The sequence below is a fragment of the Bos taurus genome, chromosome 13, assembly GCF_002263795.3.
Source record: "Bos taurus isolate L1 Dominette 01449 registration number 42190680 breed Hereford chromosome 13, ARS-UCD2.0, whole genome shotgun sequence".
NCBI classification, from domain to species: domain Eukaryota; kingdom Metazoa; phylum Chordata; class Mammalia; order Artiodactyla; family Bovidae; genus Bos; species Bos taurus.
Genome location: NC_037340.1, coordinates 61288402 through 61315658, shown reverse-complemented (window position 1 = coordinate 61315658; position 27257 = coordinate 61288402). Strand labels below are relative to the sequence as shown.

Genomic DNA, 27257 nt, shown 5'->3' with positions numbered 1-27257 from the left:
TATTTAAGAAGTCTTTCCCTATTCCAAGGTCATGAAGATATTCTCCTGTATTTCCTTACTTGAGCTATGTTTTCACATTTAGATCTACAATTCACCTAGTACTGACTGTTTTATATGGAGTGAGATAGATGACAACTCTCATTTTGTTCTATTTGTCTACCCATTGTCCAGTCATTGTTTACTGAAGGGGAAAAATAAAAACATCCTCTCCTCATAGGCATGCAATACCACTTTTGTATATATTGTGTCCATATATGTCCATATATGACAGAGTAAGCTTCTATATGATTCCATTGGTCTCATCATTGGGCAATACCCAAATTAATACAAAGCATTAATTATTGTAGCTTTATAATATGACTTGCTATCTACAAAATACTTTAAAAGTATTTTGACTACTCTTGGACCTTTGCATTTCTGTACAACTTTTAGCATCAACTTATCAATGTCCAAAATGAAAACCTTTGGGACTTTTGTAGAGATAGCATTGAATCTATAGGTTGGGTAAGGAGACTTGATATTTATAGTATTGAGTCTCTCAAAGCATTAACAAGGGGGCTTCTCTGGTGTCTCAGTGGTAAAGAATCTGCCTGTCAATGCAGCAGACAAGCATTCAATCCCTGACTTGGAAAGATTCCACATGCTGCAGGGCAATAGGCTCATGAGCCATAACTATTGAGCCTGTGTTCTAGAGCCAGGAACCACAACTATTGAGTCCACGTGCTGCAACTACCAAAGCCCACATGCCTAGAGCCCAGGGTCTGCAACAAGAGAAGCCTGCACCACAACTAGAGCAGCCTCTACTTGCTGCAATCAGAGAAAAGCCCGCACAGCAAAGAAGACTCAGCATAGCCAGAACAAATAAAACATGAATGTAGTATGTCCTGCCATTTATTTAGATGTTGTTTAATTTTTCTCAACACTCTCAAGATTTATTAGTATATATTCAAATTTTTATGAGTGCATAGAGCACCTAATTTAAAAATCTTTATCACAAAGAATTTAAAACATATTAAAAATGGAGAATAACATAAAGAACCAATAGGTACTCATCATTCAGCTTTATAAGTTATCAACTTATAGAAAAAAAAAATTACCAACTTATAGCCAATCACATTGTTAACTTTCTTTTCATCTACCCATCTTAGATTTTGAAGCAAATCCCAAATTTCATATCTTTCATCTGCAAGTATTTTCATATTAATCTCTAAAGGGACTCATAAAAACAAAAACATGGAGTAATGTACAGTATATTTATCATGCAAATCTTCTTGCATATTATTACAAAATGTACACAATATACAAAAATACGACTATTTGAGTACACTGGAAAAGTGACCAAAAGCAGGCAGAAAACAGGAATATTTATCCATGAATAGTAACTACAAAGGTTAAGAGTTATGAGTTTTTTGCCTGCAGGCATGCCCCAAATGTGGCAGCTCCAACAGCAGAAAACTACTCTCACTGGCTTTAGATAACAGAAGATAGAATTCAGGCTAGTACAGGAGCTAGAAACCTCAGAGGAAAGTCCTAGAAGAAAAAGAGCTACAAGTCACTCAAAATCTGAGCCAAAACTCTCCACAAGTTTCCTGTTACTATATATGCTAACTATGTGTATTTGGACTTCCCTGGTAGCTCAGACAGTAAAGCGTCTGCCTACAATGTGGAAGACCCGGGTTCAATCCCTGGGTCGGGAAGATCCTCTGGAGAAGGAAATGTGTATTTAGGGGAGACCAAACATGCCCAGTGAAGAAAGCAGAAACTGGTGAGGTGTCCATCCTTAAAAGACAAGTGCAGTAGGTAAGACTGGTGAGTTTGCTGGATTTTTTTTGATTCAGTGCATTACCCAGTGTGCATATAGTAGGACAGCACACAACTCAAGTCTTACTAGCTTGAGGCGTCTGAAGCAAAGCAGCTGGAAATTTAGAGGCAATACTCCAGAAGTTAAGAGAACCACACAGAGGATGAAAACTTAAGCCTGAGTATAAACTCTACTTGGTTTTGGCTGACCACTAAGATCTTCAGGCATAGGGGAGACTCCAAGAAGGCAGATTTAAAAAGCAATTATCAGTTCAGTTCAGTCGCTCAGTCGTGTCCGACTCCTTGCGACCCCATGAACCGTAGCACCCCAGGTCTCCCTGTCTATCACCAACTCCCAGAGTCCACCCAAACCCATGTGCATTGAGTCGGTGATACCATCCAACCATCTCATCCTCTGTCGTCCCCTTCTTCTCCTGCCCTCAATCTTTCCCAGCATCAAGGTCTTTAGCAATTATATATGTAGACATATGAATGGCCAGAAACCACATGAAAATGTGATCAACATCATTAGTCATCAAGAAAATGCAAATTATAAATACAATGAAGTATCAGTAAAAAGACTGATACCAAGTGTTGGCCAAGATATGGAGCAACTGATACTCTCATACTATCCTGCTTATGGAAACGTAAAATGGTACAGTCACTTTGGAAAAATTCTAGCTGTTTCTTATAAACAGTTTGAATCCTGTCTCTGAAATAAATCTGCCCCAGACAAGCAACTTTAGCACCTCTGAGCTCTTATCTATATAAAATAAGTATATTACCTACAACTCATTAATGTTATGAAGATTAAATAAGGTAACATGAAAAGTCTAATGTACTATGGGACACATAACCCTTCTCTGAACATTATTAATATAACCGCCACTTTTGAACACCTCTTACCTCTGAGGCTGAACTGGATTATTTCTTGATGTGGTTTCTTTGACTTTCATAGAGGGACATTCATTTGATGGAATGGACTCTTCCACCAGATTTTCTTTTTCTGCTTGTTTGTTGTAAGTATTATCAACTGCAAGAGAACAAAAACTAGTCTATACTCAAATCCCAAGGAAATACATGTCTATATATACATATGACTTAATACAGAAAATTCTAGATTGAAATATGTGTGTGTGTATCCTCCTAAGCAGTGGAACCTTTTGTTCCAGTGAAATCTTGTGCAGAAGACCAATTTATAAAAGCTACTTTATAGTTGAAGCAGAAATGAAATATCCAGGGCCCTGCCTATTTACTAGTCTAAGGCACCTCAGAAAAAAGTGTCCTAAACCCCTCATGACACTTTTTCATTATTTATTTATCTGGCTGTACTGAGTCTCAGTTGCAACATGTGGAATTGCTGACCTTTGTCATGGCATGTGGGATCTTTAGTTGTGGCATATGAACTCTTAGTTGCAACATGTGGAATCTGGTTCCCTGACCAGGGATCAAACCTGGGCATCCTGCACTGAGACCAGAGTGTTAGCCATCAGACCACCAAGTAAGTCCCTCTCATGACATTTCAAAAAGATAAAAATTCTGAAACCTTCTGTGAAAAAATGAAATCACCTAAGTAAGGAAAACAGGATAAGCTGAATTTCTCATCAGCAACAAAGGAAGATAAAAGATAATGGAACAATGCCTTCAGAGAAATCAAGAAAAAAATCTTTTAAACTGCAGTTCTATATTAAATCCAACTTTCAATAGTAAACAAAGGTGGAACAATGACATTTTTAGACATGTGAGAACTCCAAGTTCTCTTCCTGCACCTTATCTTAGGAAGTTCCTTGGGGACGTATCCCTGCCTAATGAAGTACAAATGAAAGAATACAAGAAAAAGGACATAAGACCCAGGAAACAAGATGCCAAGAAGAAACTAAGAAAAATAATGCCGCCCTCAAATAAAGCAGTATAGCTTCCAAGGATCATTGTTCAATATGTAGCAAGCTCAAATGTGACAAAATTTTAAGTAATTGATCAAGTTTAAAAATCTACCTGACCCTGATGTCAAGATCATCTTTATGTGGTCAAGGGATTGTGACAAATAACACCAAGAAGAACCAAGAAGAAATGTAGCTGCATCACAGTAACTGACCTGGCATTGAGTAATATTTACATAATCAAAATAATGTAAATATTTCTGTAGTAATCATATGACCAGACATTATAAATACAACCCCCTGCTGCTGCTAAGTCGCTTCAGTCGTGTCCGACTGTGTGACCCATAGACGGCAGCCCACCAGGCTCCCCCGTCCCTGGGATTCTCCAGGCAAGAATACTGGAGTGGGTTGCCATTTCCTTCTCCAATGCATGAAAGTGAAAAGTGAAAGTGAAGTCGCTCAGTTGTGCCCGACTCTTCGAGACCCCATGGACTGCAGCCTTCCAGGCTCCTCCATCAATGGGATTTTCTAGGCAAGAGTACTGCCAATTAAATTTAAAACAATAAGAATTTTAAAATGTAGCATCTAAGAAAAGGGACTGTGTATGGGGTGGGAAGAAGGAGGAGATATTTTATCAAAGTATTCTGATGTTACTATGGACATCATAAAACAGAAGCAGAAAAAAAGTGCTGAGAATAATGAAAAAGAAACAATCAAGTAACGGCTTCATGGAAAAAATAGCATTTGATAGTACAGCTTATGAATTGAGCCTTGATTAAAGTTCACTTCAACCAGATGACAGGGAATAAAAGTCAGGCCAAGAAAACACATTTCACACAATATTTATTCCAGAGAACAATTATTTAGCTCATTTCCTAAAGAACTTTCTTTCTCGAGGGGAGAAAAAGACATAGGAAAAAAAAAATAGTATGCCATGTCAAAGCTTCAATAGTATCTTACCCAATTAAAAGACACAGATGATTAAATTTTAAAAAAGACCTAACTATATGCTGCCTGTAAAAAATGCATTTATAATAATCATGTAAGTGAAAGAGCGAGTTGCTCAGTTTGTCCAACTCTTTGCAACCCCATGGACTGTAGCCCGCCAGGCTTCTCTGTCCACGGAATTCTCCAGGCAAGAATACTAGAGAGGGTAACCATTCCCTTCTCCAGGGGATCTTCCTAACCCAGGGACTGAACCCAGGTCTCCCGCATTGCAGGAGGATTCTTTACCGTCTGAGCCACCAGAGAAAGAATACTGGAATATTCACCAAGAACACTGGAGTGGGTAGCCTATCCCTTCTCCAGGGGATCTTCCCAACCCAGGAATCACACCAGGGTCTCCTGCATTGCATGTGGATTCTTTACTAGCTGAGCTACCAGGGAAGCCTGCCCATAAGGTTATCCACTGACTTTTCAGTAAGCATATGTTAAAGACAGTAATCATAAGGGGAGGAGAGTACAAATTCAGGGCTGTTAAAATTCATTTGAAATTATGAGATCAGCAACATAAAATAATCATGGAGATATAGATACATATATATAAACCTCATGGTAATCACAAACCAAAAAAAATCTATAATAGATATACAGACACATAAAAAAGAGAAAGGAATACAAATATAGAACTACAGATAGTCATCAAACCATAAGGGAAGAGAACAAAGGAACAAAAGCAGATATATAAAAACAACACCCAAACAATTAAAATGGCAATAAGTAGATATATATCAGTAATTAGTCTAAATGCAAATGGATTAAATGCTCCAATCAAAAGACACCAAGTAGTTGAATGGATACAAAACAAGACCCATATATATGCTGCCTACAAGAGACTGACTTCAGATCTAAAGACACACACAAACAGAAGTGAGAGGATGGTAAAAGGCATTCTATGCAAATACAAATCAAAGAAAAGCAGGGGTAGCAATAATTATATCAGACAAAATGGACTTTAAAACAAAGACTGTTACAAAGACAAAGGATATTACTTATGATCAAGGAATCAATTCAAAAAGAAGACATAGCAATTATAAATATATATGTATCCAACATAGGACCACCTAAACATATAAAACAAATATTAACAATCATAAAGGGAGAAACTGACAGTTACACAACAACAGAGAACTTTAACACCTCACTTACCTCAGTGGACAGATTATCCACAGAAAACTCAGGAAGGAAACACTGGCCTTAAAGGACACAGTAGACCAGATACATAGAGAGAGAACACTTCATCCAAAAGCAGCAAAACACATCATTTTCAAGTGCACAGGGAACATTCTCCAGGACAGATCACATTCTACGCCACAATACAAACTTCTGTAAATTTCAGAAAACTGAAATCATATTAAGCATCTTTTCTGACCACAACACTATGACACTAGCAGCCAACCACAAGAAAAAAACTGCAAAAACACAAAAACACTTGGAGGTTAACCGATATGCTACTAAACAACCAATGGATCACTGAAGGAATCAAAGAAATCAAAAAAATACCTGGAGACAAATGAAAAAACACAACAGTCCAAAACCTATGGGATGCAGCAAAAGTGGTTCTAAGACGGAAGTTTACAGCAATACAAGCTTACCTTAGGAAACAAGAAAAATCTCAATCAACCTAAACTTACACCTAAATCAACCAAAGAAAGAACAAACAAAACCCAGTTAGCAGAATGAAAAAAAAAAAAAAAAAAATCATAAAGATCAGAACAGAAAGAAGTAAATAAATGGAAATAAATGAAATAGTGACTAAAAGAAAAGTAGAAAAGATCAATGAAACTAAGGGCTGGTCCTGTGAAAAGATAAAATTGATAAACATTTTAGCTAGACTCATTAAGAAGAGAGAAAGGCCAAATCAATAAAGTCAGAAATGAAAAAGGAGAAGCTGCAAACAACACCACAAAAATACAAAAGATCACAGGAGATTATTACAAACATCTATATGCCAATAAAATGGACAACCTAGAAGAAATGGAAAAATTCCTAGAAATGTACAATCTCCTAAGACTGAATCAGGAAGTAATAGAAAAGATTAAGAAACCAATTACTAGTAATGAATTTGAATCATTAATTTAAAAAAACTCCCAACAAACAGAAGTCCAGAAACAGATGACTTCACAGGTAAATTCTACCAAACATTTAGAATAGTTAACACCTATCCTTTTCAAGCTATTTAAAAAAACTGCAGAGAAAGGAACTCTTCCAAACTCATTCCATGGGGCCAGCATCACCCTGATATCAAAACCAGACACAGATACTACAGAAAAAGGTCAATGTCACTGATGAACATAGATGCAAACATTCTCAACCAAAAAAGGATCATACACCATAATCAAGTGGGATACTGTATCATCTGTATTCATACCAGATACTTAAGGAGAAATAAACAATCCACAATCATAGTCTGAAATTTCAAAACCTGTCCCTAACTGATGGAACAAGTTGACAGAAAAATCAGCAAGACTATAATAGCCATGCATACGTGTATGTGCTAAGTCACTTCAGTCGTGTTCAACTCTTTGCGACGCTATGGACTGTAGGCTCCTCAGGCTCCTCTGTCCATTGGGAATCTCCAGGCAAGAATACTGGAGAGGTGTTAGATTGGTAACTCTGATAAGCTGGCTCTTTGAGAAGATTAATAACACTGCTAAATCTTTAGCCACACTGATTAGAAAATTAGAGAGAGATGACACAAATTGCTAATATAGGGAATGAGAGAGATGATATCACTACAGAATTTATAAGTATCAAAAGGATAATAAGGAAACATTATGACAACTTTTTGCCTATAAATTAAACAACTTAGATGACATTGATAAATTACTTGAAGGACAAACTACCAAAGCTCATTCAAGAAGCAACAGATAATCTATATCTGCTAAAGAAATTGAATTTTTAGTTAAAAACCTCTCTGCAAAGAAAACTGCAGAGCCAGATGGCTTGAATGGTGAATTCTATATTAATTTTACAAAAATTCTTCCAGAGATATGAAAAGGGAATATTTATATAGTAAGGTGAACATTTACTCTATCAAAACCAAACAAATGCATCACAAGAAAGGAAAACTACAGATTATTCCCCATGAACACAGATGAAGAAAATTTTAAACAAAATAATGTAACAAACTAAACCTAAAATATAAATATAAAAAAAAATACCATCCTGACCAATTGGGATTCATTCCAGAAAACAAAGATTGGCTTAAAATTGGAAAAGCAGAGTAACTAAGCAATTTAAACACTAAAAAGAAAGGGAAGAAAATCATATAAACATCCTAATATATGCAGACAAAGCATCTAAGAAAATTTAGCATATATTACTATAAACATTATCAGCAAAATAGGAATAGAAGAGAAATTCCTCAACCTGATAAAGGACATCTATAAAAAAACTACATCAGGATTGAAATCAAAATAAGAACTGAGGCCTCCAAAAAAAAAGGACTACAGTTAACATTATACTTAATGGTAAAAGCCTGCATGCTTTCCCCTAAAGTTAGGAATAAAACAAGCATGTCTACTTCTCTCCTATTTAACGTCACATTAAAGGCTCTAGGCACTGCAATATGCAAGAAAAACAAAAGGCTTATTTGCAGATGACATAATCACTAAGGTAGAAATCTGATGAAATCTACAAAAAAGGTACTAAAACTAATAAGTGAGTTTAGAAGGTTGTAGGATAAAAGATCAATATAGAAAAATTTATCACAATTATTTGTACTAGCAACACAATAAAAGCTGAAATTAAAATAGAGGTCTAGGGACTTCCCTGATAGTCCAGTAGTGAAGACCGTGCTCCCATTGCAAGGGGGAGTAGGTGTGATCCCTGGTTGGAGAACTATAATCCCACATGCTGAGAGGCCAAAAAAAACCCCCAAAAAACCAGAGCTCTAAAAAGTGCTTTGTGAACACAAATAAGGGGAATCAGTTAGAGAAAAAAAGATATTTAAGTTGGAAACTGAATGATGTATAAGAATTTTCCAGTTAGATTAAGGGTAGAATAGCACTGATGAGACAGGTGAGAATGTGTACTAAGAAAGAACAAAAACCCTGTGACCGAGGGGTATGCACGAGTGGAATTAATGTACGTGGTTTTTGACACATGATGGGCCAAGCAGAGGCGTCCAGCTCTGGGGCTCACTGTTGACAAATAATTTTAAACTGAAAGTGGTCCAGACAAACAAGGTACCATCACATCCTCTTTCAGTTCAAGAAGAGCACAAAGACCATCAAAGCAACAGAAAAATCTTCGACACTTCTAAGCACCTCAAGTGAAATATGTATACATGGTGATAACCTCTTATGCAAGAAAGATGGATACGTGTCCAAACCCCAAATTCAGTAAGATATCACCTGTGTTTGAAAGACAGCCTAGCAACTGAGACTCTGCAAACTAAACAAGTTCACTGAAAATACAGCGACTGTCTATGGCCCTTTAGTTAGTGCTGCAATTGGGGCGAGTTTCAGATTAACCCATAAGATTAATTCTCAAATGTTCTAAATTGATTATGGTGATTGTGCAACTATTCCATGAGCATATGAAAGAAGACTGAAATATAAACTTTAAGCAAGTGAATTGTATGACATGTGAATTATATCTAAATATAGCTACTATTTCAAAACAATCATTTTTGAGGATTTATGACCTCTTAAAAGAATACTTTTTGTTCTAATCAAACAGACAGTATTTTTTTATATTTAGTAACTATTAGTTAAATGTCAATCATCTTTTAAAATCAGATACAAGACTCAAAGAATTCTTGCATAATTATCAAGCAGTACATTCTTCTTTCCTGCTGTTTTGTTTCCCAGCCAGACTCGGGTTAGGTTACATTAAATCTAGTCAAAAAAGAAAATAGTTATATATCTGGCAATAAAATTCTATGTTAGCTTAATTTCTCAAAGGTTGAAAAATGAAAAGAACATAGCACATCATTAGTTTTCAACTTACCATGAAATGAATAAATGAATTAGCCCATTTCACCAATTAAAAACAAAGGAATACATCATTTAGGTAATTTCCCCAGGTCCCTTGGGTTCCTAATATACTGCTCCACCATTCTGCCAAGGAGCTTTTTTCTAAGATGTTCTTTCTTACCTGGCCTCAAAGGTGTGACATCTCGATGAAGATTAGCCTTCCTCAGAGGTGTTTTGCCCTGATAAAGCCCTCCTGTACCATCCTTCCCAGTAAACTTATTCTCCAGATTAGCCTTCTCATCTGTGAAAAGGTAAAATCATGATCATCTAAACAACCAGCAAGGAAGCAAACAAAAGAGTGTCATACACTTAAAATGAGGCCTAAAGCCTCCTACTGGTACACTTCGAACTCATTTGGCAAGTACCAGCAAAGTTTCAGTGATTAAAAAAAATAAGTACAGGTTATATAACAGAGACAGTAACTGCAAAAACTTATCACTAAAACACTGGTAACACTGAACAAAGTATTACAGAAAAGGAGAAGTGCAGACTCTGCATTGTGAATAGCTCTTTATCTTTGCTTGATACACATTTAGGAACACATAATCATAAACTGGCCTTATCTACTACCTAAATACATCATGTTCCTTTTAAAGAAAACTGTAATCAGTGAGATTGGTAAGGCTTACAAGTGACATCTTGTAGTCTAATTGAGTTGAGGTTCTTCCTCAATTAAGACAGTGTGGAGTGCAAGAGGATGGAATAGAGCTAGGTTCTCTCAGGGAATTATATCTTAGGTTTTGCCATGACCAAAGCCAGTACAAACAGTGAAACTATCAACAGCCTACTGATACAAGTTTTAGGAATGTGCTGAGTCCCACTGTGAATGTATACTCTGACTGCAACTGTGTAACAAGACGTAATTATCTGGAAGAAAATTATAAAGGAATACATTAGAACTTGTGTGGACCACAACAAACTCTGGAAAATTCTGAAAGAAATAGGAATACCAGACCACCAGACCTGTTTTTTGAGAAATCTATATGCAGGTCAGAAAACAACAGTTAGAACTGGACATGGAACAGACTGGTTCCAAATACGGAAAGGAGTACATCAAGGCCATATATTGTCACCCTGTTTATTTAACTTATATGCAGAGTACATCATGAGAAACGTTGGGCTGGATGAAGCATAAGCTGGAATCAAGATTGCCGGGAGAAATATCAATAACCCCAGATACGCAGATGCCACCACCCTTATGGCAGAAAGCGAAGAACTAAAGAGCCTCTTGATGAAAGTGAAAGAGGAGAGTGAAAAAGTTGGCTTCAAGCTCAACATTCAAAAAACTAAGATCATGGCATCTGGTCCTATCACTTTATGGCAAATAGGTGGGGAAACTGTGGAAACAGTGACAGACTTTATTTTCCTGGGGTTCAAAATCACTGCAGATGGTGACTGCAGCCATGAAATTAAAAGACGCTCACTCCTTGGAAGAAAAGTTATGACCAACCTAGACAGCATATTAAAAAGCAGAGACATTACTTGGCCAAGAAAGGTCCGTCTAGTCAAAGCTATGGTTTTTCCAGTATTCATGTATAGATTTCATGAAATTAAAAGACGCTCACTCCTTGGAAGAAAAGTTATGACCAACCTAGACACCATATTCAAAAACAGAGATATTACTTTGCCAACAAAGGTTCGTCTAGTCAAGGCTATGGTTTTTCCTGTGGTCATGTATGGATGTGAGAGTTGGACTGTGAAGAAGGCTGAGCACCAAAGAATTGATGCTTTTGAACTGTGGTGTTGGAGAAGACTCTTGAGAGTCCCTTGGACTGCAAGGAGATCCAACCAGTCCATTCTAAAGGAGATCAGCCCTGGGATTTCTTTGGAAGGAATGATGCTAAAGCTGAAACTCCAGTACTTTGGCCACCTCATGCGAAGAATTGACTCATTAGAAAAGACTCTGATGCTGGGAGGGATGGGGGGCAGGAGGAGAAGGGGACGACAGAGGATGAGATGGCTGGATGGCATCACTGACTCGATGGATGTGAGTCTGAGTGAACTCCAGGAGTTGGTGATGGACAGGGAGGCCTGGCGTGCTGCGATTCATGGGGTCCCAAAGAGTCGGACACGACTGAGCGACTGATCTGATCTGATAAAGAAAACTGAGTGCCAAAGAACTGATGCTTTTGAACTGTGGTGTTGAAGAAGACTCTTGAGAATCCCTTGGACTGCAAGGAGATCCAACCAGTCTATCCTAAAGGAAATCAGTCCTGAATATTCATTGGAAGGACTGATGCTGAAGCTGAAACTCTAATACTTGGCTACCTGATGTGAAGAACTGACTTATTTGAAAAGACCCTGATGCTGGGAAAGACTGAAGGCGGGAGGAGAAGGGGACGACAGAGGATGAGATGGTTGGATGGCATCACTTGACTCAATGGACATGAGTTTGAGTAAATTCCGGGAGTTGGCGATGGACAGGGAGGCCTGGCGTGCTGCAGTCCATGGGCTCGCAAAGAGTCAGACACAACTGAGCAACTGAACTGAACTGAACATTAGAACTAAGATGATTTTGAAAAAACAGTGGGATCCATTTTTTGCTTCCAAAGTATACTTAAAACTACTGTTGTACTAATATTTCCTTTCCTGTTTTCAAGAAAAAAACTTGGAAAAAGAGAGACAGCCAGCTATTTCCTCAGGGTTTCAGTGGACCAAGGGCATGGAGAAGACCTTCTGTACGGCAGCAGGCTTTCTTATCCACCCTTCCTCCTATACACACCCGACAGACCCACTGGATTTCATTAGAGTCCTTTTCCAAGAGAATGGCATATGCTATCACATCTGGACACTGCACTGTAAGTGTGAAGTACAGCTGCAATGGACTCATTTCTACCCCCCTCACATACTGATTTCTCTTAATGAGAAAGAAGAAAATGAAGAAGACCCAGCAATAACTAGCATGACATATCACTGGTCTCACATACTATCCCAAAGTAATATAAAAACAGAGAACACTTATGGACATGGGGAGAGGGGAGGAGAGGGTGAGATGTATGCAAAGAGTAACATGGAAACTTACATTACAATATGTAAAATAGATAGCCAAAGGGAATTTGCTGTATGGCTCAGGAAACTCAAACAGGGGCTCTGTGTCAACCTAGAGGGGTAGGATGGGGAAGGAGATGGGAGGGAGGTTCAAAAGAGAGAAGATATATGTATACCTATGGCTGATTCATGTTGAAGTTTGACAGAAAAAAAACAAATTTCTGTGAAGCAATTATCCTTCAATAAAAAAATAAATTAAAAAAACCCCTCACATCCTTATTTGTTGACAATATCAAAGTTTGTGTCATATCACCTGACCCAATATCAGGGAATCCTATCTCTATTTGGAGACTGGGTTCTGAGTAGCACAATCCCTCCATTTAAAAATGGCAACCCACTCCAGTATTTTTGCCTAGAGAATTCCATGGACAGAGGATCCTGAGGGGCTACATTTCATGGGGTCCCAAAGAGTCGGACAAGACGGAGTGACTAACACTTTCACTTTCACTGTGACTTTGGGCTAATTTCATAAATCCCAGAAGCCTGAATTTTAATAACCAAAGCAGTCTTGAGAAAGAAGAATGGAGTTGGAGGAATCAATCTTCCTTACTTCAGATTATACTACAAAGCTACAGTCATCAAGACAGTATGGTACAAAAAGAAACACAGACTAGTGGAACAAGATAGAAAGCCTAGAAATAAATCCATGCATTTATGGGTACCTTATTTTTGACAAAGGAGGCAAGAATATACAATGGGGCAAAGACAGCCTCTTCAATAAATGGTGCTGGGAAAACTGGACAGCTACATGTAAAAGAATGAAATTAGAACACTGCCTAACACCATACACAAAGACAAACTCAAAATGGATTAAAGACCTAAATGTAAGACCAGAAACTATAAAACTCTGAGAGGAAAACATAGGCAAAACACTTGATGACGTAAAACAAAGCAAGATCCTCTATGACCCACCTCCTAGGGAAATGGAAATAAAAGAAAAGTAAACAAGAGGGACCTGATTAAACTTAAAAGCTTTTGCACAGCAAAGGAAACTATAAGCAAGGTGAAAAGACAACCTCAGAATGGGAGAAAATAATAGCAAATGAAACAACTGACAAAGGATTAACTTTCAAAATATCAAGCAGTTCATATAACTCAATAACAGAAAAGCAAACAACCCAATCAAAAAGTGGGGAAAAGACCTAAACAGACATTTCTCCAAAGAAGACATACAGATGGCTAACACATGAAAAGATGCCCATCTTCACTCATTATTTGAGAAATGCACATCAAAGCTACAATGAGATATCACCTCACACCAGTCAGAATGGCCCTCATCAAAAAGTCTACAAACAATAAATGCTAGAGAGGGTGTGGAGAAAAGGGTACACTCTTGCACTGTTGGTGGGAATGTAAATTGATACAGCCACTATGGAAGACAGTATGGAGATTTCTTAAAAAACTAGAAAAAAACCCACCATATGACCCAGCAATCCCACTCCTAGGCATATAGCCTGAAGAAACCAAAATTGAAAGAGACACATGTATCCCTTTGTTCACTGCAGCACTATCTGCAATAGCTAGAACACGGAGTCAACGTAGATGTCCATCAACAGATGAATGGATAAAGAAGTTGTGGAACATATACACAAAGGAATAATCAGATGAGATCAGATCAGTCCGACTCTTTGCGACCCCATGAATCGCAACACGCCAGGCCTCCCTGTCCATCACCAACTCCTGGAGTTCACTCAGACTCACGTCCATCGAGTCAGTGATGCCATCCAGCCATCTCATCCTCTGTCGTCCCCTTCTCCTCTTGCCCCCAATCCCTCCCAGCATCAGAGTCTTTTCTAATGAGTCAATTCTTCGCATGAGGTGGCCAAAGTACTGGAGTTTCAGCTTTAGCATCATTCCTTCCAAAGAAATCCCAGGGCTGATCTCCTTCAGAATGGACTGGTTGGATCTCCTTGCAGTCCAAGGGACTCTCAAGAGTCTTCTTCAACACCACAGTTCAAAAGCATCAATTCTTTGGTGCTCAGCCTTCTTCACAGTCCAACTCTCACATCCATACACGACCACAGGAAAAACCATAGCCTTGACTAGACGAACCTTTGTTGGCAAAGTAATATCTCTGCTTTTCAATACGCTATCTAGGTTAGTCATAATTTTCCTTCCAAGGAGTAAGTGTCTTTTAATTTCATGGCTGCAGTCACCACCTGCAGTGATTTTGGAGCCCAGAAAAATAAAGTCTGACACTGTTTCCACTGTTTCCCCATCTATTTCCCATGAAGTGATGGGGCCAGATGCCATGATCTTCATTTTCTGAATGTTGAGCTTTAAGCCAACTTTTTCACTCTCCACTTTCACTTTCATCAAGAGGCTTTTTAGTTCCTCTTCACTTTCTGCCATAAGGGTGGTGTCATCTGCATATCTGAGGTTATTGATATTTCTCCCGGCAATCTTGATTCCAGCTTGTGTTTCTTCCAGTCCAGCGTTTCTCATGATGTACTCTGCATATAAGTTAAATAAGCAGGGTGACAATATACAGCCTTGACGTACTCCTTTTCCTATTTGGAACCAGTCTGTTGTTCCATGTCCAGTTCTAACTGTTGCTTCCTGACCTGCATACAGATTTCTCAAGAGGCAGATCAGGTGGTCTGATATTCCCATCTCGTTCAGAATTTTCCACAGCTGATTGTGATCCACACAGTCAAAGGCTTTGGCATAGTCAATAAAGCAGAAATAGATGTTTTTCTGGAACTCTCTTGCTTTTTCCATGATCCAGCGGATGTTGGCAATTTGATCTCTGGTTCCTCTGCCTTCTAAAACCAGCTTGAACATCAGGAAGTTCACGGTTCACGTACTGCTGAAGCCTGGCTTGGAGAATTTTGAGCATTACTTTAAGGAACACATTTGAGTCAATTCTAACGAGGTGGATGAACTTAGAATCTATTATACAGAGTGAAATGAGTCAGAAAGAGAAAGATAAATACCGTATTCTAAAACATATATACAGAATCTAGAAAAATGATAATGAAGGATTTATTTACAGGGCAACAATGGAAAACAAACATAGAGAATAGACTTATGGACATGGGCAGAGAGGAAGGGAGGGTGAGATGTATGGAAAGAGTAACATGGAAACTTACATTACCGTATGTAAAATAGATAGCCAACAGTAATTTGTTGTATGGCTCAGGAAACTCAAACAGGGGCTCTGTAACCTAGAGGGGTGGGATGGGGAGGGAGATAGGAGGGAGTTTCAAAAGGGAGGGGATATATGTATACCTATGGCTGATTCATGTTGAGATTTGACAGAAAACAGGAAAATTCTGTAAAACAATTATCCTTCAATTAAAAAAAAAAAAAAAAGAGCTGGGGAGAGGTAGCAAGAGGGAGGTGCATATAGTTCTAAAAGGGGAACACAAGGATCCTCATGATGTTAGAAAGGTTTGATATCTTGACTGTGGTAGTAAATCAATGAACCAACGCAGGTGATAAAATCACATAGAACTTAATACACATGAAAATAAGTACAAGTGAAACTGGGGAAATCTGAGTAAGACTGGTGGAGTGTATCACTGTCAACATTCCAGCTGTGATATTATACTCTATGCTCAGTGACAACAAAGCAAGTTTTTATGTGACTGCCCTCACTATAGACATGTAGTTGAATTTCACTCAACTTTTTTCAACCAGATTTTACCATATGTTCATAAAACTTAAATATTCATCATTTTTAACTGCAAAACTTTGATTTCTACTGATAGTCCATTTCCAAACTAGTGGACATTTCAACTATTTCTATCATATCATGATGACAAAGTCTCTGAGTACAGAAAGGAATTTATGTTTTAGCTATCTACAATCCATTCTTCTGAAAGGTGCTCAGCACAAAGCAAGTCACTATCCCTTAAAACAACTAGAAAAGCAGACACTTACCAAACCAGGAATCTATGTGTTGCGTATCTTCCTCATCAGTCAAAGATGAAAAATTGATGAAGTCCGTTGGAGCATCATAGGAATAAGAGGTTGTGACTTGTGACATTGTGTTCCACCCTTGGTGCAAAACAGTAGGTTACTTCCAACGTTTGTGTCACTTTTCTCAACAGGTCACTTCCTAAGGAGATAAATGGTTCAGAAACTTGACTGCACATTTATCTAAGGTATTGGTACCCTATTTTGCTTTTACAATCACATATGCAATTCTGAAAATAACCTGGGCAATAGGCCTTACTTTTCAAATCACACTACAAGTAAAGTTTACTTTTTCAGTAACTTAACACTCCTTGAAGTAAATACATTGGAATTAGAAAGAGGCCAAATTTAATGAATACCTACAAAATGTCATGTACTGTGCTAAGTCTTTTACATTCATTATCTTATTTTCCTCAATCTACCGTTTTCTCATTTCCAGTCTCATCCATATCCAATGCATTTTCTCTTTGCCCTGAATAACCCAATTTCTGAAACACATCATAGCTACCAGCCAAAATCTTACTCATCATTCAAAGTCCAATTCAATCATCTCTAAAATCTTTCCCAATTTTCACCTACTGTTGCCCCTCCAAAGCCATTGTGCTTTTATACCATCTAATTTTATATTAGTTAACTATGCAGATCTCTCTCCTAGTAAACGCTAAGTTCCTGTAGACAAGGATGAATTCTACTCACTTGTGTATAACTCATCCATTAAGGTGCTCAGAACAGTATCTTATACATAGTAAAAAAATCTCAATAGTGTTTTGCCAAGTACAGGTTTCTTCTTTAAAAATACTTTTGTAAAAAATACTACTCCTGGGCATAAAGACAAATATCTTTAAAAATACATAAAAGGGACAACATGCAGATTAGGTTAAAAAAAAAAGATGTGGGCCCATCCTTACTTCTGCATACTTTGTACAGAAGAGCTGCCATGTGTCCTGTGTCCTCTGTCCTGTGGAAACCTGTGTAGGCGTGTCAGCCCCCCACTCCAACCCAATGTGGTTAAAAAAACAGCTGAAAGTAATAGCCTAAAGGCTATACTCACTTGGCAAATAATTTCCCTACGAAACCCAATGAATCATTTGTCTTCATTATGGAATGACATGGACTTAAAGTATTCTGTATCATGGAAGAGAAGTAGACATCAGTTAATGACTTACATACACATTTGCTAATTTAAGTACTTTCTTTAAGCCTTTATAAATACATGCTCATTTTTTAAATGAGATTACAAAAACAGCTTTCATAAAAATCCACAATGCCATATTACTTCACACACCCACACAATTTCTCTCAATCTCTCTCTACACACACAACAAATACACACACTTAACTTTTACTTTTTTTTTTCCAATGAGATCATTGACATTTTGAATCTGCTTCACATATCGCAAGCATCTTCCATGTCAATATAGATATATCAGCAACTAATGACTGTGTTCTAATTTACTTATCCCCTATATTAGGACTGTCCCGATACTTTCACTTTAAAGATACTAATAAAAGAATATCCATGAAGCTAAGTTTCTGTATATATATACTTAATTCTTCCCTGAAGACAAATTCTTAAAGACAGAATCACTGGCTATTGACACATACTGTGAAAACGTTCCTCAGGAGAGTAATATTCCCTTGCGTTACAGAGAGGTGTGCCAGTTCTCTTCCAGGTACTAATAGCCCTCAGTATTCATTTTCTCTATATTATACCACTATACTTATGCTCTGAGATAAATTATGAGATTAGGTCCACCCAACAATGGCACCCCACTCCAGTACTCTTGCCTGGGAAATCCCATGGACGGAGAAGCCTGGTAGGCTGCAGTCCATGGGGTCGCTAGGAGTTGGGCACGACTGAGCAACTTCACTTTCACTTTTCACTTTCATGCAAGGAAATGGCAACCCACTCCAGTGTTCTTGCCTGGAGAATCCCAGGGACAGGGGAGCCTGGCGGGCTGCCATCCATGGGGTCACACAGAGTCGGACACGACTGAAATGACTTAGCAGTAGCAGCAACCTCATTGTTGCTCGGTGGTTTGGCCAGTGGACTTGGGTAATTTCTCTCAGTGGACTTGGGTAATTCAGAAGGAATTTGTTCTATTTGGTTTACATGGTGAAATCAATCTACGCACCAAAGAACATCATCTTCCCATGGTCTCCCCTATGAACTCACTGAAGCTATACCTCCACAGGTATCTTTATAACAATGCTCCAATTGAAGTACTTAGTGTAGAAATATGACATTTTGGAGTTGGGAGGAGTTTTAAACAACACCTATATTTTTCAGTTTATAGATAAAGATTAAATAAAGCAAAATGAGGTCCTCTAGGATCATACAACACTACTACTAATGATCATGGTAAAAACAAGGTACCAAAGGTGCTTACACATGCCAAGCACCATGAAATAACAATACTAAATACATACAATTTTAATACCCTCAACAATCCTCTAAAGCATCAATCATTCCCATCCTAGAAGAAGAAGCTGAAAGTAAGGGAAATTGAAAAAGACTTGCCCAATATCATAAAGTTATATAAAGGAAGAATCTGATCTAGAACTGAGGCGCCTGACTTTAGTATAATATGTTTTCTACATCATCTGCCCTCACCCTATGAATTAGAGAAGCATGTTAATGTAGTTATGGTCTATATTTGCATAGGAAACAGTACTGTATTTCTTTCCAAGTAGAGACAGTCTTCATAGTCTTTTACCCTGAATAGAGGATTCTTTATTATCCTCAATTCTTAAGTTTTCACACTTCCCAATTTCTACTTTCATTATTCTATTTAACTCAGTAAGCTATGTGGTAGCAGTTCACTCATACTTGCTAGTGGCCATAAATCTGGGCTTGATAATACTGGAGCTCCTTTCTCACTAATATTCAAGGATGAGACACTGTCTCACACAAAAAGTACAAGATTTAGTCTCAGACACAAAGGAATTCAAAATCTAGACAGGAGGCCTATCAGACTTAAAAGATGTGCTGTGAGTAGTCACTCAGTCGTGTCAGACTCTTTATGACCCCATGGACTGTAGCCTGTCAGGCTCCTCTGTCCATGAGATTCTCCAGGCAAGAATACTAGAGTGGGTTGCTATGCCCTCCTCCAGGGAATCTTCCCAACCCAGGAATCAAATCCAGGTCTCCTGCATTGCAGGTGGATTCTTTACCATTTGAGCCATCAGGGACACCTAGACTTATTTTAAGACTATTAATCAGACTTAAAGATAAGATGGTATAAATATTTAAATCATATAGTATGAACTATAAGCATAAAGAAAATTGGAGGTTAACATGGCTTAAGTCAAGCTATGATTAAATGTTTTTCATTGAACACCATCAAAACAGTAAAAAGTGCTCTAAGACAGAAATCACCCCCTTGATCACCAAGTTTCCAAGCCTGGAGTAGTAGCCATGGGACAGTTTGGCCAATAAGAACAAAGTAGGAATCTGCTGAGGGATTCATAAGAAAACTCATACTTTCCTAATATAGATATACTACAGCCCTTGCTCCTCCCCTTTTCCTTTACCTTGCTTCTTGCCTGAATGCAGATGTAATGGCTAGAGCTACAGCAGTCATCATATACACAGGAGTAAATGGCCGAGAGTAACAGATATTACTGAGCTACTGATCAGTGATGATAAAATATCAGCAACCACCTACCTTCAGACAATAAAATTCTCTTCATATAGGTCCTTACTAAGCAATCCCAACATGGAAATACAGAATTCTAGGCCTCTCCCGGGCATTACTTGATGTATATGACAATGGGGAAGTTACTCCACTTTTCTGCCTACCTACTTCCCATAAACAAGAAAGTATTTTGAGTGCTATGATATGATCACTGCCTTTTGACCTTCTGATACCTTTCCTCTCCTTGACCATATTTCTACTCAAAGGACCCTATTGGAAGATTCTCCAGCAACTGACAGTGGCTAAAATTCCTCTGCTGTAAGAAAGTTTTTCTATTCTTTGAACAAACATCCTAGAAGACATGGGAAAATCTTGGATTCCCATGATCTTAATGCCTAACCCAGGTCACTGGGAAGACTTCCCAGGCAGGAATGTTACAAAGACAAGTAAAGCTAGGGGGAGGGAAGAGGCAGGAATGTAATTGCAGCAATCCCACTTAGTCTTCTAAAAATCATGATTCCACCAAAGCATGCTGCTGAAAACTACCTGGAAAGAATTCAAATTTAACCCCTCACAGCCTTTTTTCTTTTTAAATTATGGAGCTACACTGCTAGGCTCTTTGGAAAATAATTTGCATTTTTCTTTGATAGTTCTTGCCAAAAGTAGAAATTTATCTTATAAACATGTATCTATGCATATATAGGAATATTCACAAAGCATTGTTCATAAAAGCCAAAAAACTGAATATGTGAATTTTACCAATAGATTAGTTGAATAAATTATGGCACAACCACATGTTGAGATATTAAGTAACTTTAATATTAAATAATGTTACATATGTGATTTCTACAGAATGAGCTCCAAGAACTATTAAATAAGAAAAGCAAAATGCACAAGTGTATGCTCTCATTCAAGTTAAAGAGGAAAGAGGTAATGTACACTCATGAATAGAAGACACAAAAGTGTTAACAGCATTTGGGACTGGGAAGAAAGCTGAGAGGTCTGGGTCAGGGGAACACTTTTCACTATATTAACTTTCGTATTCTATTATTTCAATGCATATCTTTGCAGTTTAAAGAGCTAGTTAAGCAGTATTATTATCCCCCAAAATCCATGGTGACAGTCCAGAAGTCATTAGGTTTTCTGGGATTTGTATTATTCTTATAATCCAGCAATAACTGTTAATCCTTTTGATTTTTGGAAATAATGCTTCCCATTTACACGGTCTATAAACTGGATACTAACTTCACATATCCAAATGATAAATATTTTCTTTGTTAATGTTTCTGTATAAAATCCTTTGTATTGACCTAATAAAAACTTGGAAAGCAAAGTTAAAAATAGTAATAACTATTAATTACTGAATACTTATGACAAGCAGACACTGTGTAGTGTTTTCATGTATTAACTCCACTAAATTCTCACAGTAATTCTATAAAGTGGTTACTATTATTAATTTCACAGATGAGAAAACTGAGGCACAGAGAGATTTACTATTTGTTCATGGTCATACACATAAGTAGCAGAGCCAGGATTTGAACTCAGACAAGCCCTAAAGGGAGTGTCCTTATCCACCACACTATCCACTGCCTCTCCTATCTGCTTAAAGATAGATATTTATGTAGATCAATATCAAATGTCAAGGAGTGAGAGACAATATTATTTAGATAATAACTTCCAAATACTGATTGTGTACTACAGGCCAAGCACAAGCACTTTACTAGGCACTTCATATAAATTATCTCATTTAAACTGTATTAACAAAACAGAAAGTAAATATCATCATCACTGTTTTACAAATAAGGAACTGACTCAGCTACTCCCTGGTGGCTCAGACAGTAAAGAGCCCACCTGTAATGCGGGAGACCGAGGTTTGATCTCTGGAAAATCCCCTGGAGAAGGAAATGACAACCCACTTCAGTATTCTTGCCTGGAAAATCCCACGGATGGAGGATCCTGGCAGGCTATAGTCCACGGGGTCACAAAAAGTCAGATACAACTTAGCGACTTCACTCAGTTCCTCCAGGATCCAAGCTACTGCAGGATCACAAACTGGCAGGTAGCAGTACTGAGTTATAAGACTTGGTCTATAGGATTACAAAATCTGAGGTCACTATAATATACAGGGTTTTCCTATCAATATTCCTTCAAAAATGAGGAGCCTGTTAGACAAATGCAAAAATAAACTATTCTCTACAGAAAAATTAAGCATTTTTAACAAGTTTTGCAAAAAGAACACCCTGGTAAATTAAAAACCCTATTCTAAGTATACCAAGAAAGCTCGGAGCTGAATCTTCTCATAAACTAAAACATCACCCCTTAATTTCTCTTTTTCTAAGTTTGTACTCTTGCATATAAATTTTTGCTATAAACAAGATGGAGGTTTGTCTGAATCTCTCAGTTCAGAGTAAAAGGGACTACTCAAGCATCACAAGGAGGGATGTGCTCTAGAGTCTAGAACTGCATTTGATCAGTGCGGGTTAAAAGGCAAAGGGGGCTCAAACTTAAATATGCCTAATTTTTATGTAGGTTAAAAATTTTAAACTAAAATACTAATTTTTAAAATGATCTCTTTTTCAAAAAATCTTCTTTTGAGTCATCTTTTAGTCTAGTACACCCCTCTACCCTACTACCAAAAAAAAAGGAACAAATAAATATATATCCATTGAGAAGTTTGACTCTCCTCAATAGAGAGTGACTGCACAAATACATGAACAAAACCAAAAGTAACTACTGGCAACTGCTTGCTTCATTACAGCACCTCTCCCACAAATATTAGGATGTAAAACCTTCAAAAACTAAAAGCCTTGTGGGAAATGAAACAGGCCAAAGCCAACTGTTTAAATGAGAGCCCCAAGCAGGGTGGAACTGGATGCTTTCCTGCACCCCTTAATCAAGATTGAATTTCTGTCAACAGGTTTCACTGAAAAAAAAAAAAAAGCACATGCGTCAACCACATTCCCCAACACAAATCAAGCTGCCACAAGAGAATCGGCTTCACATTTCAAAATTACCTGAATCCACCACAGCTTCAGACTCCTGTAAAACTAAATATTCTGTGTGAAGAAATAGCTCTTCCTGACCAATAATCCTATGACAGACCTGAGGCTAAGGCTTCTCCTACATTATGAACTAGTTAGGTTCCTTTTAAAACTGCCTATTGAGTGCCATCCATCATATCACATAGCTTATTCTTGTTTCCAAAAAACAAAGTCTGAAAAGATACATATAATCCTTCCCCATAAGGAACTCACAGTTAATTGTGATACAGGGTGAACTGTGCAGTAATGAGGGCTAAACAAACAGCATTGTGGAAGTGCAGAAAAGGGTAATAGATGCAGGAGGGTCAAAGAAGGTTTGCTGGTGGAAGTGATAAATAAAAGATACAGACAGACATGCAGAGTTCTGCAGGCTAAAGATGAATACTAAAAGGGAACCCTCTTACACTGTTGGTGGGAATGCAAACTAGTACAGCCACTATGGAGAACAGTGTGGAGATTCCTTAAAAAACTGGAAATAGAACTGCCATACAACCCAGCAATCCCACTGCTAGGCATACACACCGAGGAAACCAGAATTGAAAGAGACACGTGTACCCCAATGTTCATCGCAGCACTGTTTATAATAGCCAGGACATGGAAGCAACCTAGATGTCCATCAGAAGATGAATGGATAAGAAAGCTGTGGTACATATACACAATGGAGTATTACTCAGCCATTAAAAAGAATACATTTAAATCAGTTCTATTGAGGTGCCTATTAAACAGAGTGAAGTAAGCCAGAAAGAAAAATACCAATACAGTATAATAATGCTTATATATGGAATTTAGAAAGATGGTAATGATAACTCTGTATGCGAGACAGCAAAAGAGACACAGATGTCTAGAACAGTCTTTTGGACTCTGTGGGAGAGGGTGAGGGTGGGATGATTTGGGAGAACGGCACTGAAACATGTATAATATCATATGTGAAATGAATCACCAGGCCAGGTTTGATGCATGATACAGGGTGCTCGGGGCTGGTGCACTGGGATGACCCAGAGGGATGGTATAGGGAGGGAGGTGGGAGGGGGGGTTCAGGATGGGGAACACGTGTACACCCGTAGCGGATTCATGTCAATGTATGGCAAAACCAACACAATATTGTAAAGTAATTTAGCCTCCAATTAAAATACATAAATTTACATTTTTAAAAAAAATAATAAAATACTAAAAAAAAAAAAAAAAAAATAGGTTAGAATCACCAGAGAGAAATGGGAGGGTAGCTTAACAAAACCTTATTTTCAGACTTCAAGTGAACCAATAAAGACTGTTAATTAAAGATGTGCTATCAAAAATTTTACTCTATTGATCTAGTAAGAAATGTTCACTGAATAAATTCTTACAGGATTAAAAAAAAAAAAAAGATGAATACTGACTTTTTCTAGCAGAAGAAATAAATGGAAAAGGAAAACACATACCGGGAAGCATGCAATTGAGAAAGATTGTAAAAGAAACAATGTTAACATATTTCCACATTCAACTGAAATTAACCTCCATGGCTCCCTGTCTCTCTTCACTCTCCAACCAAAAATAACCAGCCATGACAAGCTCTATAAATCAATAGGTGCAGGTTCAGAGCAGGGTGGAGGAAAGCTGGAAAAGGATGCATTCTAAGCAAGGCTGAAATAGCAGACCAGCAGCTCCTGAGCAAAACAAAGACTTTGGTGTGATAGATGATCTCAAGTACCTCAGAGTTCACTTGTGAACTGTCTTGCCTCGTTATTTTGGAGGAAAATCATGAGTTAAATAAATGGTAATACAACAGAATAAACAGAGGAAGTCAGGACCTCATTAGAAGTGTAGTTAAGTTAAAATGGTCCCATCCCAGGCAGTGCCATTTCCCCAGGGACACCCTCTCCTATTTCCACAAGGCATAAGAGATCTTGTTACACTACCACAAGTTAGAGTTGAGTTATTTTCATCTTACCCAGGGAGAAAATACCTACATTCTTTTTTTCTTTTTTTCCTATACATAGGATTAGCAAGAGACAGCAAATGCCAACACAATCCAGGCTGCAATTTTAATTGTTAATCAAAGTCACAAACCAAGTCTGAAGGAAGTTAATGGACTTTGTGTTTCCACATTTGTTTGCTAACTTCTATGTTGAAATCAGATCTGTTTACAGAAACAGATCTATGAAGCTTCCAAAATTGGGTCAATTTAAAATCCAATGACAATCTCTCACTGTCCAAGCACTTAGAAGTCAGCACAGGACACAAGGACATTTGTTCTAATTCATCACTGTCCAAAAATCTCAAGCAAACACACTTTTCTATCACTTTCCTTCCAAACTTTCATATTTCATTTTTGAATGATTACAAATTCAGTTCCACTTTTTTTATTCATCCACAGAACTCTATAAACCATAATTCACTCTTACATGACTAATAGAACGTGGATAGAAATCAAAGATGCCGTTTACCTCTAGGCCAATTAACAACTCTTACCTTTACCAAAGTGTTCTGATGTTCCAAAAGTAAGTAGCTAAGAGACTTTGTAAGGGCTGACAGTCAGTGGGGCTATAGGAGGTTACAATCCTAGTCAAATCTCACTCAGTCTTACAGAGAATGATATCCCTCAAAAGGTGTCTGGTTTGGAAAGCAGAAGTGAAGTGAAGTGAAGTTGCTCAGTCGTGTCCGACTCTTTGCGACCCCATGGACAGTAGCCTACCAGGCTCCACCGTCCATGGGATTTTCCAAGCAAGAATACTGGAGTGGGCTGCCGTTTCCTTCTCCAGATTGGAAAGCAGACACCTCAAAAAGTGATTACCAATGAGGTGGCAAGGGGTGAGATAGACAGTGACAGGGTTGGAAGATTTTGAATGCTAAATTTTTTTATATTACTTTTATTTTTGCACCTCGTGAATCTAAATATTAAATATTTTAGAAATATAAAATTGTGCCTGTGTGATGTACACTGTCAGTGGATAGGTCAATTTGTTGTTTTGTACGAAGTCTTAAAAACATCCATTCTTTTTGACCAGTGATTCCACTGGATAAAATACTACAGCAGAACCATATAATGAAATAATATATTAGCCATTAAAATTATGTTACAGAAAATTTTAATGAAATGACAAAATTTTCATAGCCTAATTATAAAGTGGAAAAAAATGATAGTTATTAGTGCATGATTTCTTAAAACCAAATATATGTTACCCACCCTGCCCCCCCCAAATTGGAAGGAAATCTACCAAAATGTTAGCCATAATTTATCTGAGAAGCAGGATAGTGGGTGACATTATTTTCTTTTCCATATTAAATAAATTTTCTTCCAAAATGTTATTATAAAGATGAATTAAAATTATTTAAATAATTTTTAAGCTATTAGCGGTCCCCTTATTTTTCAATGTAACACTGTGAACACAGCCTTACCTGTGGTTTAATCTGGTCAGTACCCCTGACTACAGACTTTATTCAAAGATGCAATATACTCTTTCACCTCTCTTCTGAAATTCTGAAGTCCAGAAAATACTTCTTTTCCAGAATCTGAAAGAAGCAGAAAGATGATGAAACAGGTTTAAGTTCTTTGTGGCAAAAAAGGTTAGCAGAGAACAGAAGGGGTGGTATAAAACACCAAGGATAACCATGCTTAAAACCAGAGTACTTCCGAGAGCTAAGGTCTAAATAGCATGATGCCCCCTAAACACCAAACTTAACTATTATTGTTTCTTTAGTGTAAAAGTGTTCTTAAAGTTTTTTAGGATATATGTGCTATGTCCCTGTGTTTTTGCTGTTACATACTTCCACTTCAGAGCAACCTCTCCACAGTCTGCAACTGAGGAACACTAACATCAAGGGGTCATTAGTGTGTGTCCTATTCAAATATCAGGACAAAGTGTAGGCATACTGTATATGAAAAAAATTTACTACCTTTTTAAATTTAAAAAAGTAGAAACAGCATTAAAAAAATTTCTAAAGTTTGCTCCTACATACAATTTTATACCT

The 27257-nt window shown here is 37.6% G+C and overlaps 1 protein-coding gene across 8 annotated transcripts in view; it reads right to left on the bottom strand.

Moving 5' to 3' along the window:
* The window catches only part of TPX2 (TPX2 microtubule nucleation factor), a 56887-nt gene that overhangs the window by 27008 nt on the left and 2622 nt on the right, over positions 1–27257 (bottom strand). For 4 of the 8 annotated variants that reach the window (XM_005214599.5, XM_005214600.5, XM_025000419.2 and 1 more), the window contains exons 2-5: positions 26685–26798; positions 16595–16772; positions 9783–9902; positions 2707–2833 (exon numbers count right to left, since the gene is read on the bottom strand). In XM_005214599.5, the coding sequence (XP_005214656.1) occupies positions 2707–2833; positions 9783–9902; positions 16595–16700 (353 nt within the window). In that variant the 5' untranslated portion in view covers positions 16701–16772; positions 26685–26798. 8 annotated transcript variants of the gene reach the window in all.